The following is a 14425-nucleotide window of genomic DNA, read 5'->3' on the forward strand; positions in this document are numbered from 1 at the left end:
CCTATTATTCTTGTTACTACCACTCTCTTTAATCGTTGATGCTACCTTAAATTTTGTAATTTTTATTAAAAAATTACTGTTTATAACTTTTTATTTATATAATGTTATGTAGATTAAAAAAATTGCACTTTTAATTACTATTGATTTTCCATCACTTTCGTTGTTACTGGATCATTGTTATTCTTATTCCATCATCAACATATAAACCCAAATGTATAAAAAAACATGTATGTATTTTAAAATTTAAAATTAAAAAAAAATATAAAACTTTTAAACTAAAAAATTATTTTACTTCTTAAAACTTTCAAAACTTGAACTAAAAAACACCTCCAACAACCCAAAGTTATATATCATTTCAATGTATAAAAGGTGTCTAATAAATAAAAATGAATCAAATAGAAAAGTTTAAACGAGTCCGTTCTTTCCAATAAAATTGGAACGACAGAAAAGACAACGGATTTAGCAGAGAACTCATTGCATATTTATGTGTTTTTCATTGCACTCCAAAATGCATCATATGTATAAAAAAAATAAGTAGTGATGAAATTATTGATATTTAAAATTTGAGAGAAACTCTTATTATTTTGCATTCCAAAATCAGGCTCTAATCTGTCCAAAAGTGTGCAAGATGAACCGAACCTTAAGTGTTACTTAAATCACGTCCCTCCTCAGTAAAATGTGCAAAATTAGAATGGACCAAGAAAGGGTTAGGTGTCATTCACCAATTCTCTTGAAAACTCCATGGATGGTCCTGACTTTAACATGCTTTATAGAAAACAAATAAGCCAGGCACCAACCATACCGTTTCATCAACTTTACATTTATTTATTTAGAAAAAACCAAAATGACACTGCACGGAACAAACAAGGGGCAACAATAATATATTTTATACTAAAAACTATTATTACCAAAGGCTCTAATATATTAAAGAAAAGACTTTTATTAAAGGTTTCCAAATAGACTAATAATAAATAAATGGGAAAAAATGGAGAGTCTAAAAGAGAGAACCCAGATTTGGTGTCACCACACCACCATTCACCACTATGACTAAAAAGAAGCATGGAAAAGTAAAAATATCAACTTTTTTTTTCTCCTTTTCTTTTTGCCTTTCAAATTTGGTTTTTGGGTTCATGGCAAGCAATGTGTATTAACGTCCATTAGTTATGCCATGCTATATATAGGCATTGAGGAGGGTCACACACAGAGCGAGTCATTGCCTTGTCAAAATCCTTTAGACCAACGTTGTCTTCGGCCTCATTTGCATAGTTTGTTGTTGTTGTTTTTCTTGTTCTTGTCGTCCACAATATCCGGTGTGCCCACTTTCCTGAATCATCATTCATCAACTGCCTTGCTTAACATCCTGATACCCTTTGGAGAAAAATCGCTTTTGGGGTCTTAAAGGACCAAACTTGGATTCAGGGTCGTGATGGAACAGAAACACGTTCTGTTGTCAGCATTGAGTGTCGGAGTTGGGTTAGGTGTGGGGCTTGGGTTCAGTTCAGGACAGAAATGGGTTGGAGGGAATCGTAACTCTGATGAGGTTTCCGGGGAGCAGATTGTGCAAGAGCTCAAGAAACTGGTGGTTGAAGGAAAGGACAGCAAGGTTACATTTGATGAGTTTCCTTATTACTTAAGGTGATTTTGATATTTCATTAAATATATATTGATGAAACATTATGTTATTTATATCTCTGTTTTTGTTACTATTTTGACCCTGCAGAACGACATTTAAACATTGTCTGCATTTTTTTTGGGGCTATATATGAATTTATGTTAGTGTAATATAATAAACTTGGGAGTCAAAGATGTTTCAGACATGGATCTCTCTCAGTTTGACTAGTAAATTTCATGGTAATCTGCCGTGAATCTTCTGGTTGATATGAACTTGACACTCTATGGGGCTTCTATGATGGGTTTGATCTCCTCATATCTTTGAGATTTTCTTTGATCCTTTGTTGTTGAGTTCACCAATCTTCCTTAGATTTTCCTTTGGCATAGTTTTTCTTTGGTTTCTAAAAGCAAATTGTTGCATTTTGAGTATATGTTGCATGTTGGGGCAGAAACAGGGAAGCTGCAGGATCTGAGTGGGGTAACTTCTGATAAATGTGTGCAGAATTTCAAAACTAGATGAAAGAGTAAATCTGATAGCATATTTTTAATTTGTATTTTTTGTAATCAAAGGATAACTTTGTACCTAGTTCTTATTATGTGCATTTGCACTTACTGTAGTTTTGTTATGGTTCATATTAGTTTTCTGGTTAAACATAGCACTATATTCCAGATTAGAGCTTCATCCCCTTCTTCGAAGATGGAGCGTCATTTGTACTTTTCTATGCTTCTTGTCAACTTAAAATTAGTGGTTCCATTCTTGATCAAAGCATATATACATGGTGATCACAATAAATCTGCATACACAAATTCCAATAATTAACACTTGCTGACCCTAAAGATCATACTTTTGTTCTGTGATAAGCTACAATGATTGAGACTCTAATTCAAGTGGTGGTAACAACCCTTTGATGTGGAAGGGTGGCCAAGTGCAATTTAGAAGGGTAAGATGTTAACATACTTGGAGTGTGGTCTAAGAGGTTGTTTCTGCAACTACAACTCATGATCACTATGATGAAAAGACACACTCTCTAACAATCCTTGATGTACCAAAACGTAAAAAAATTATGTAATTCCATAGTCCTAGAAAATTCCTGATACCTCAATGCTCATGCAGTCTTTACTACAGCAACTAGTTTCTTCCATGCTTTTTCTGTTCTTATATTCTTAGTTCATAGGTCAGTAAGTTGTGATATACTATTTAAATTTTTAGATATAGGAATATGTTTTTGTGGTTAACAGCTAAAAGATTGAAAATAAATTCCTCCTATCTTTATTTTGTGCATCTTGGATTTAATTGAAATCAAATTTTAGCTTCTTGCTTTCTGATTTTATGATCCAACAATTACATGCTAAGTTAAATCAGCCATCATGCTTTAGTGTCTAAATGAGTTTTCAATTGAGGAATAAACTAGTGTTATATCAGTATTGTTTCCCTAACGGTCAATTATTTAGCATGAATCTCTATATATGGAGCTCAATTCCAGTCAGGGGTGGATTTGATCTAACCTTGGAGGAATTTGATATATTAATGCCTATTTTCCTTCTTCATACAGAAGTTATGAACAATATATATATTTTTTCTTTTCCTGATTACACCATATCTTATGTTTGCATATAATGTGACAATGACAGTGAAAGAACTCGAGTATTGTTGACAAGTGCTGCATATGTTCATTTAAAACATCTCCACTTCTCCAAGCACACCAGGAATCTCTCACCAGCAAGCAGGGCTATTTTGCTTTCGGGTCCGGCAGGTATACTACCGAAGAACTTAACCTTTACTGCAAAAACGTTTTTTAGTTTTCAGGTTGGTATGACTAATACTAGCTGGTTTTAAATTTTGAAGAACTTTACCAGCAAATGCTTGCCCGAGCATTAGCACATTACTTTGAATCGAAGTTGCTCTTGTTAGATATTACTGACTTCTCTGTGAAGGTAATTTTTCATAGCTTTTCATTTTATTTGATTTGACTGGTCATATACATATATTTATACCTTTTACGTTTTCCATTGTACAGTTGCAAAGCAAATTTGGATGTTCTAGAAAAGAAACAGTAAGTTTAGTCTGTTCCACTCTGTCATTCTTGCTATATAAAATTGCAACTTGTTAGCTTGATTTTATATTTAAAAAGTTGCAACCATTTAGTTGTTAGTTCATGGCGAGAATTTTGTGACTTATTTGCTTCTGTTTATATAGTCTTTCAAAAGGTCAATATCCGAGGTGACTTTGGAGCGGATGTCTGGTTTGTTTGGTTCCTTTTCAATGCTGCCTCCAACAGGTGAATCTAAAGGTACTACTAGAGGAAATAACACACTACTTTTAAAACTTTGAAATTTCTTATTCTATAATTACCTGTTGTAGAATTAGAAATTGAAGACTTAAAGATAATGAATGATTTAATTTTGTATTTATTGCTTAACAATCTGGTAGTAGGGGCGGTTTTCAAAGTCAGTATCACAGACTGTGATCATAGTCTTGACATTGCAAATGTTTGAGGACTTCATACCATCTCTGCTCATTTTTCTAGAATTTGTATTGATTGACCCTTATTGACCATTATCTGTATGATTCTTATATTGAACTATTAATATATGGATCTTGATTGATAATCTCTTTCAAAGGAATTCTGCGTCAACAAAGCAGTGCTGTTGAAAGTTCCAATCCTCCAAAGCTTAGGAGGAATGCCTCTGCTGCATCTGATATAAGTAGCACTGCTTCTCAGTGTGGTCCAACACTTCAAGGTTATAGGTTATACTTTGGTTACCTTATTAAGCATGTTTTCGGTTGCTCATCCAAGTCAAAGATTGATTTGAAGTTTGAACTTCTACTTTTAATTCTGTTGTGTACCCTGTCAGCTTCTTTTAACATACTTCTTTGATTAAATAGTAAATCAATCTTTCAATCTATTTCTTAATTCTTCTGTGAATACAAAGGGTGTAGGTACTATTCACAAGAATGCTTTTATAAGTTTTATATTAGTGGTAACAAGAACTAATCTGATACATGAAGACATATTCTGATTATCCTTAAAAACTAGGAGGAAAGTAGTCTTCTCTATAAGTTTCTTTCTTGCATAAACTACATTAAATGTGATGAAGCAAAATGCTTGATGCCTTTTCTTCTTGCTGCTAATGCATGAAATGTTAATGTTCTCCCAAGACTATGCTTACTTATTTGAATTATGCTTTCAGCTCCTTTGAAGCGGACAAGTAGCTTATGTTTTGATGAAAAGGTCTTCGTTCAGTCCCTTTACAAGGTGATTTAATTACTGAAACTTATTTCTTATACTCATTTTTAAGTTGTATCTAACAAAAACATTTGTTGGCAACATATGTATGAAATGATAATAATGAATTTGTTACATGGCTATCGTCATATCAGGCTTATGCCTCTTCTTTCGCTCTTTGAATTTGGTTAATTACTTTTAAGCTTAGCCATTTGTCTTGAATGTGTACAAGCATGCCAGCTCATCAAGTAGAATTTTTACTCAAATAACAAGATTATTGTAATTTTTGCAGCTTTTGGTTTCTATCACAGAAACTAGTTCCATCATTTTATACATCAGGGATGTTGAGAAGCTTGTTCTCCAATCACCAAGATTATATAATTTATTACAAAAAATGATAAAGAAACTGGCAGGCTCAGTGTTAATACTTGGTTCCCAGATAATAGATTCAGAAGATGATTACACAAAAGTTGATGAAAGACTCACAACGCTATTCCCATACAAAATTGAGATCAAACAACCTGAAGATGAAGCTCATTCTGGCAGTTGGAAAGGCCAGCTGGAAGAGGACATGAAAGTTATTCAGTTCCAAGATAACAGAAACCACATTGCTGAAGTACTCACAGCAAATGACATTGACTGTGATGACTTGAACTCAATCTGCCATGCAGACACTATCTTACTCAGCAATTATATTGAAGAAATTGTGGTATCTGCAATATCTTACCATTTAATGCATACCAAGGATCCAGAATACCGAAATGGAAAGCTAGTTATATCAGCCAATAGGTAAACATCTTCTCCAATGATTGTCTGTGCAATTAATTACATTACATGACGAGGTCTTCTAGTTACTGATCTTGTATGTGGACAGTTTGTCCCATGGATTGAGTCTGTTCCAGGAAGGCAAGAGTAGTGGGAATCTGAAGACTAATGAATCTAACAAGGTATGGATGTTTACATCTATTTATCAGATAGAGCATAAGAAATCAACACAGGAATAGCAGAAATGCTATTAAAAAACAGAACTATGAAGAGTGCTTATGATATATATGTTCAATTTTTATCTATCGATGTGGTTTCTTTGACCTTAGGAAAATGCTGGAGAAGATATTACTGGTGCAAAGAATGATGTACGGTGTGACAACCTAGCACCTGAGAACAAAAACGAGGCAGAAAAATCCATCCCTATAATAAAGAAAGAAGGAGAAAATCCTACACCTGTAAAAGCAGTAAGATCTATTTGCTCAGCACTTAAGCCTGTATATGCTTCTTATGTGCTAATCAGATCCTCAATATGTAATGAAGAAATATAACAAATAAATAAGATCCTTATACTTGCTTCCATCTACTAACATTTACTGGTTTCAACATGGACACATGATACACAAACATTATACAGCCATCTAGTAGAAACTATGTGATCTAACTGACCTTTTACATGGCTATTTTCTTTTCTTTGTTCCTTTTTTTTTATATTAAGTTGCATGCTTGCAGGAAATTCCTGACAATGAGTTTGAGAAGCGTATCAGACCAGAAGTTATCCCTGCAAATGAGATAGGGGTTACATTTTCTGACATTGGTGCACTGGATGAGATCAAAGAATCACTTCAAGAGCTGGTAATGCTTCCCCTTAGAAGACCAGACCTTTTCAAAGGTGGACTCCTTAAGCCATGTAGAGGTATATTGCTTTTTGGGCCTCCTGGTACGGGGAAAACAATGCTAGCTAAGGCAATTGCAAATGAAGCCGGAGCAAGTTTCATTAATGTCTCAATGTCCACCATCACATCAAAATGGTTTGGAGAAGATGAAAAGAATGTCCGAGCTCTGTTCACACTAGCAGCTAAGGTTGCCCCAACTATTATCTTTGTTGATGAGGTTGACAGCATGCTTGGGCAGAGGACAAGAGTAGGAGAGCATGAGGCCATGAGGAAGATAAAAAATGAATTCATGACACACTGGGATGGGCTATTAACAGGACCTAATGAGCAAATTCTGGTTCTTGCTGCAACCAACAGGCCATTTGACCTTGATGAAGCAATTATAAGGCGGTTTGAGCGCAGGTAGGACAACATCTTTGTCTTATAGTTTGCATGAATCATGATCATATGTTGCTTCTTTTCAGCCACAACATTTTAGACATTACAACAAAGACACATGCATGATCATCATGCATTATGAACAGCCGTGTGACCACCAGAAAACAAGAAAATTCATAATAAGTGGTCATTTAATTAATTTCTTATAGAAAAGGAAACACGACATCTCAATTATTTTGACCTTTCATTTATGTAGTTTTGTTTTCATTCGGTGGTGTCCACTCTCTCTCTCTTTTTTTTTTTTTTTCTATGTAGCTAACAGTTATATATGCCACCTTTAAAAGCCAAATCTTTCTATAGCTTTTCTCTCCACTCTGTCAGCAACAGTTGGTTTCTTTGGCCTTTTAGTTGTTCTCTATTTGAGTCTATTAGATGTCTTTTGTGGATATGATAACATCAAATGGTGTTGTCAACTGTGCAGTAACAATACTCGTTAATTGAGAGCACTGGCAGAATCTTCTATTAGCAATATCCATGGACTATTTGCTTTTCAGATAAATAATTATTGCTTTTGTGATTTGTGAATGGCATCTGTTTACTCTTTTAATGTTGAGCAGGATCATGGTTGGTCTTCCATCTGCTGAGAACAGGGAAATGATCCTGAAGACTCTCCTGACTAAGGAGAAACATGAAAACTTAGACTTCCAAGAGCTGGCAACAATGACTGAAGGATATAGTGGAAGTGATCTAAAGGTAAATTTTGGTAGTCATTGAGTAGTTCTATTTTTTTAGTGACTGCCTGTTGACTTTTAAGTTCTGTAAACAGAATCTATGCATCACTGCGGCTTATCGACCAGTTAGGGAGCTAATACAGCAGGAGAGAATGAAGGAAGTGGTAGTTACTTAACAACTTCTTCTATGTTTAACATCTCTATGACTCTATCCAATGCAAACTTTGGTATGAGCCGAAGACCTAATTATATCAATTGCATATTTTAGGAAAAGAAAAAAAGAGAGGCAGAAGGCCAAAACTCTGAAGATGCTTCAAACAACAAAGATAAAGAAGAGCATGAAATTACCCTGAGGCCTTTAAACATGGAAGACATGAGACAGGCTAAAAGTCAGGTAGGGTGCTTGAATGACTATGGAGTACTTGATTTGATCATCTGTACATTCAAAAGTGGGTCTTTTAAAATCTAGGAATTGGTGGTTCAAGTGAATACAATGATAGATATTTGGCATCTGGGTAAAATAATATTAAGTTGAGATCTTTAGAAGCACAATAGAACATTAACATTAGCTGTGAGTAACCAGGGATTCAACCTTGGAGTTATTATACAAATTTCAATTAACTCTTCCATAGCTTACATATGTGGCAAAAGGAAATTTCAATGACAATATATTTTCCCATGTACGTGAACTTATAGATTTCTGCTTAAATGCAGGTGGCTGCAAGTTTTGCTTCGGAAGGATCAGTGATGAATGAGCTGAAGCAGTGGAATGATTTATATGGAGAAGGAGGTTCGAGGAAGAAGCAGCAGCTCACTTACTTCCTTTAGATTTTGGATTTGTCACATTCATGCAAAGGGAGATATTTTAACGAAGGAAGGAGTTCTTCACCAGATATGTTGAACTCAAAGCATGCCCAAATGTGGTTTAAGAGATCTTATCATTCCTAGGAGAGCACAAGTCAGGGCACATATATTTCCTTCAATGGATGTGTACATCATCATGCATCATGTTTAGAAGAGGGTTCTCGGTTTTTGTTTGAATTATCTACAAACCTGCATTAGAGGATTTATTTTCTGTTGTGCATGGTATTGGAAGATGCAATTGCTTTTTAGCAAGTAGGAATATTCTACCCCAAACTTTCTAGTTATGCTGTATTATATATGATCAGAATTTTCAGATTGTAGAATTTTGTAAATGGATTGTGTAGCTGCACTGCTTATACCGTTTGGTTCAATTGTTTATGTCAATTTCCTTGCATAGCTTGCTATGGCAAATTCTAGATATTGGCACTTTTAATCAATGACAAAAGGCCCGATTGCTTTTCCTTCTGTGGTTACAAGACTACTAGTTTGAAAGAAAAACCAAAATTCTTACGTCACATTTTTGTCTTCTAATATCAATTCCATTTTTTTGTTTTAGTAACATAAAATGATTATATGTTAATTTATTTAATTTCCTTGTAACTATAAAGTGGGTCAAGTGGTACATGCTTGATTCTCCTTTATCTCAGGTTCGAGCTTTAATAGAGTTAGTCTCAACATATTGTGTATGTTTCTAGCTAGAATAGGATTGTTTCCATAACTGTGGTTTGAAAAGAAAAAGGAAAAATAAATAAATTCATTCTTAATAGGAAAGTTTTGGTGACAAATGTTGGGCAAGCAAAAAACAAAACGAACAAATAGAAAGGCAAATTTGAACATGCCGTAAAATTGATGTTTTGACATGTAAGACTAAAAGTTGCTAATAAAGAATCCATGATTACTCTATAATTTCTAAGATGGTTAGATAATAGCCATCTTGCAGAAGGCTCAAAATTAACATATGTAAATAAAAATCATTCATTATTAACAAAAACCTTGGAGATGTTTAGATTATGTACTATCCAATTCGTTTAAAAGATTTTGTTGGCATCTGGCTCAATATCTAGGCATCTTGCTCTATACAATGTTTCTTGATCACAACCATTTCCTTCTCAATCTTGCTCTTATTTCTCATACAGCTGTAGGTAATACACAGTTTGATATATGAAATACATTTTAGTTCTAACTTTACTGAACTTTTTCTTAAATCCTTTTATGGTACTTTTTTTTTTAACTTCTGCAATCTACACTTGAAGCAGCCAAAGCTTGTTCTGTCTACTTTCAACTTGCGGGACAAAAGGCAAAAAAGAAAATGCCCTGTTTTTTTTCATCAAATGTATCTGTCTCGTCCACAGTAACCTTTTCAGGAATTGTTTTGTGATCCCTCAAAATATATTTTGGAGTATAGTTTATGAGTCCAAAGGAAAATAGCATATGTAACATCCTAATATCAAAAATTTGTACAAATTATATTTTATCACTAATAATTCAGGATAAAATACTAATTTAGTGTATAATGAACTTTATTGTAATACCCTACTTTCTTAATTCTAAAAATAAATAATACTTTATTGAGAAACGAAAGAATAAATTAATTTTATTTAATTTTTGAAATATAAATATGCGAGAAAACTTTTCTTTGAATGAACATATTTGTAATATTTTTACTATTTAGACTATTTCATTATCATATTAAATTATAGATATTTAAAAGAAATGAATATTAAGTTATAGGATAAAACAAGTAGTATAAAAATATAATAACATTGCAACTTTCTTAAAAATGAATTCTTTCGTAATACTTTGCCAAAGTATTAGGAAGGCATTGTTCATTGTTTAAAAATTCAACATAAAATAATAGGATTGATGAATAATATAAATATAATCTAAATTATTATTGACAATAAATCCTATCAAACCTCTTGAGGTTTAAGTTTATCATACATTATTTATATATCAGAAATTTAATTATAACTAAGATTTAATCAAATTTTTATAACTTTAATATAATTTAAAGCCTACAGAGCAGATTCTTCCTTGTAGCATCACTGAGAATATGATTCTAGGGCATACATTCCTTCATTTTAAATTCCTGAAAAATGGTTGTAAGGGTGAGCGATCTCATTCTCAATAATTCTTTAATTTAAAAGTCATTCACATTAAAACAAACACATAAATTCTTGTGCTAACATAGTAAATAATACTGTTTTCAATACCAGATTATTAAATTCATAGCAGACGCAATCATATTAATTATGCTTGAAATTATGCATCGACATAATATCAATCCAAGCTTTTCACTAACATATAGTCCACATATCAACAAATTATTCTATCATATCACCATTACATCAAACATTTATAATTTTCATAACATTTCATTTATTTCATACCGAGCAGTATATTATAATAAGCTCATTACAGCCATATTAATTAATGCATTGTAATACATGCATTATAATTACACCTGTCGATGTATTACAATACATGTATCATAATTACACTGATTAATCCGTTATGATTCACTTATTATAAACACACATCTCACATATTCACATTCATTACCTCTAGGATCCCTTGAGATCTTATATATGTATAGATAGCTGCTGGTTAACCGCAACAACACGGATACGTGTGTTTCTCGGCCCCTTTGAGTAAAGGTATAGTTTAGAGTCTCGTCAGAAGATGAGTGTGTGGCCTGTGAATACTTTTCCTTTCAGCAAATCATTGTACACTCTCTTTCAATTAGCATTCACCATCCTCATTTTTTCAAGATTTTTCAAATCTTCTCTGGCCTCTATACCCTAAATGTATCTCTGTAACTATATATACAGGGTCTCAACATTTCTCATGACCCTTTACTTCCTCAGCATTTCATATATGTTTCATTTCTTAGCAAATTTTCATTCCAAATCATTTTTATAACACCTCCGTATTTCCACATAACACATATTCTATCATCATTTTAGCCTTTCATATTCCATACAATTCATCATTTTCCTTTTCACTTGATAATATAAACAACTTAAATTCAACATGCACACTTATTCACATCAGCTCTTTATTCAGAAATTCTGAGTAAATCCACATTTTCATTCAAAACAATCAAATATTTTTCATAATAACCAAAATTCATAAATCTTCACATTCATCAATTATCAAATATAAACTCCTGTTCATCATAAGACACAATTTAAGGATTGACCATTCATTCACCTATCTCACATTATTCACATCAATAAAGTGTGCCGGAGGTCGGTCACCCTCGGTCTTAAACCCGTTGTGCAGTTAAACACATATTAAGCCAAATCACAAAGAAATTGCCAGAGATCATACTCTCTCGGTCTTTTATAAAATTGTCTATCCTAGAGTTCAACACTTTTTATCATCTATTATTCAAAATCATAACCCAACAATAATTATACGTATACATTAACATTTAGGTCATAAACTCTCTTAAAAAATTGTTTTACTGGTAATTTCTAGATATGTTCAAAAATAATTCATCATACTTTCATGTTCTAAAGATCCCAGTTCATGAAAGCTTTACTATTTAGCACAAAAGAATTAAATTTTCTAAGCAAAGACATGAGATAAGAGTCAGAGTTTAGGATCTACTCCCCCTTGAAATGGATCTCTACTATCAAATCCTTCTAATGATATAGAGAGAAGGTACAATATGTCCAAAATGAAAAGTTTTGTTCAAAATGCAGAAATATTCCTAAATATTACAAGGTGAACACTTATTGAGAAAGAGAAAATCGAAGAAAAAAAGATAAAACTAGAGATCTGAGCTTCAAAAAACTTTATTTTGAATAAAATAGATGTTTGAGCTCGGATCTAGAAGAGATTTGAAGTTCGAGAGAGTTCTCCTTTGAGAGAAGAGGTGTAACACCTTGAATTTAATTTCAATAAATAAGAAATATTATAAATTTTTGAAATAATAAAATTTCTATTTTTAATTCAAGTTTTATCAACCATTTCAATTAGAGAAAGATGTTACAAATCATATCAAACAGTTGCTACAAGACTTATTCAAATACAATAGTTTTTTCAAAATAATATCCTAAGTCTTCCATCCACCCCTTCACTGAGTTCGGTGTTGATCGTCTTGATTACCTAAAAAATGAAGGTAAGGGTGAGTACTCTACACTATCGAACCACAATCAAGAATAGAGTCTCACCTCTAACTCATTTTCAATACATTTATACAGATGTAAGTACAAGAAATGTAACACCTTATATTTTTAATTTATAAATAAATAGATTTCGTAAAATTTTGGCTTAATAAAACTTTTTCCATTCAAACGATAGTCCAACACAATTTCGTAAAATATCTCATAGTAAGAAAGGATTACAAATTCGCATCATCACTTACTACAGGACTTAAATATATATTAGATTTTCAAAATAAATTTCTAAGTCCTATAGCAGTTTCATCCTTCCTTCCTTCAAGGCCCCCGATGCTGATCGTCTTGATTACCTGAAAAATAAACGTAAGGGTGAGTCCTTTACACTAGTATAAACACACAGACAAGCATAAGATTCACCTGACCCCTTATACATGAATTCTAGTCATATTAAGAGTATACGTCAACAAACATCATGCATCTGAGTTCTCAATCACAATAGGCACGCTCACTGCACCTATCACAAATCTACACATTTACACAAACACACGTGCACTCACTGCACGTAACCACGCCCACTGTGGCACTGTGATCACAGATTCCTGATGCCCTCAACCTCAGGGACTTACTCAGTTTATACCATGAATGGTCGCCCGAATAGCTCCTGCTCCACGGATACAACATGTGCGGTATTGAGCCCCCAGGCAAAGGTGTTAGTTAGAGGCCGAGTTAGGAGGAGAGTGTGTGGCCTGGGGTGTACCTACGCTCATTGTTGGTGTCACCACCACCCTCTCTTCTCCAAGATATTTCTATCGCCCCCATCTTCCACACCCCCAGTGTATCTCTGAACCATTCATAGTTCCAACACCCAAACACATCATTATTCATTTAATATGCCATCCACACTCATTTCCAACCATTCACATTATTCAATTAGAAATCAAGGGCATGTCAACACAATTTCATCCACATTGCAACCAACCATTTCATCACAATTGTTACACGTCATGCTTAACATATTCACAATCACATTTCTATCATACACAACTCATTTTATTGCATCCAACGACAACCAACACAAATCACATCACTCAATTTCACATAATGTGCCAGAGGTTGGACACCTCCGGACTCAACCCAATTCGTACAATTCATCAAAATATGTAATTTCACTTCCTATGTCTATCACATTATTACATTAATTCAAATAAACCTATTTCTAACAGAGATAACTAGAGTAAAGTCCTCCCCTTACCTCAAAACAAATATTCGACCCAAAGTAATGGTAGAAACAGCTCCCCACACGGTTTTTGACCCCAAAGCACAAAGAAATTTCATGGGGACTCAGAGAAAACCTTGGAGACAAGAGAGAGGGACCAAAAACCAAAACCCTAGTCATGGAAACTTACCTCCAAGAGCTCCAAATGTGTTTCCAACCTTCAATCAATCTCCCAAATGTCCTTGGAGGGCTTTTAATCGGTAGGAATGAGTTTGGGTGAGAGAATCATGTAGGAGAGAGAGAAAAATCGTGAAAAATAACCCTTTCCTCGAACCCTAACCCTTCAAATACCCTTCTGGTCGCGACACTCTCGCTACAGCAACACCTCTCGCTGCAACGACGCCCTCTGTCGCTACAGCAAAAAACTCAGACAAATCTGCACTCTGGTTTCTACAGAATCTCGCTATAGCAAGACCCTCTTGCTACTGCGAGATTGCACCTAGAAATGTACTCTAAACTGTCGCTCTGTCGCTACAGCGAGACGTCTCTCGCTACAGCGAGAAGGCGATAGTCGCATGCCTTTCTCCCAGGGACCTCTCGCTACAGC

The 14425-nt window shown here is 33.9% G+C and overlaps 1 protein-coding gene across 3 annotated transcripts; it reads left to right on the top strand.

Annotated features, from left to right (window-relative positions):
- Nucleotides 1–990: 990 nt before the first annotated feature.
- Nucleotides 991–8904, top strand: LOC113867042 (putative cell division cycle ATPase). 3 transcript variants are annotated; one of them, XM_027501976.1, is made up of 15 exons: nucleotides 991–1635; nucleotides 3244–3365; nucleotides 3458–3546; nucleotides 3630–3665; nucleotides 3809–3902; nucleotides 4234–4353; nucleotides 4804–4868; nucleotides 5131–5627; nucleotides 5713–5785; nucleotides 5933–6070; nucleotides 6336–6901; nucleotides 7495–7630; nucleotides 7704–7775; nucleotides 7877–8002; nucleotides 8323–8904. In XM_027501976.1, exons 1-15 carry the CDS (start codon nucleotides 1427–1429, stop codon nucleotides 8434–8436), a joined length of 2457 nt encoding a protein of 818 aa, XP_027357777.1. In that variant the 5' UTR covers nucleotides 991–1426; the 3' UTR covers nucleotides 8437–8904. The 3 variants fall into 3 exon arrangements, with proteins under 3 accessions (XP_027357777.1, XP_027357776.1, XP_027357775.1); XM_027501975.1 differs by having other exon boundaries at nucleotides 3809–3890; nucleotides 7704–7772; nucleotides 8323–8901; XM_027501974.1 differs by having other exon boundaries at nucleotides 7704–7772; nucleotides 8323–8900.
- The last annotated feature ends 5521 nt before the right edge of the window (nucleotides 8905–14425 follow it).

Source organism: Abrus precatorius, unplaced genomic scaffold, assembly GCF_003935025.1.
Source record: "Abrus precatorius isolate BTA unplaced genomic scaffold, Abrus_2018 Scaffold5, whole genome shotgun sequence".
Taxonomy (NCBI): domain Eukaryota; kingdom Viridiplantae; phylum Streptophyta; class Magnoliopsida; order Fabales; family Fabaceae; genus Abrus; species Abrus precatorius.

Bases quoted from the DNA above. Each gene is read 5' to 3' on its own strand.
- LOC113867042 (XM_027501976.1), top strand. From the start codon at position 1,427: ATGGAACAGAAACACGTTCTGTTGTCAGCATTGAGTGTCGGAGTTGGG. The intron at 1,636-3,243 runs GTGATTTTGATA...TGACAATGACAG, and splicing joins GAGTTTCCTTATTACTTAAG to TGAAAGAACTCGAGTATTGT. The intron at 7,776-7,876 runs GTTACTTAACAA...TGCATATTTTAG, and splicing joins AGAGAATGAAGGAAGTGGTA to GAAAAGAAAAAAAGAGAGGC.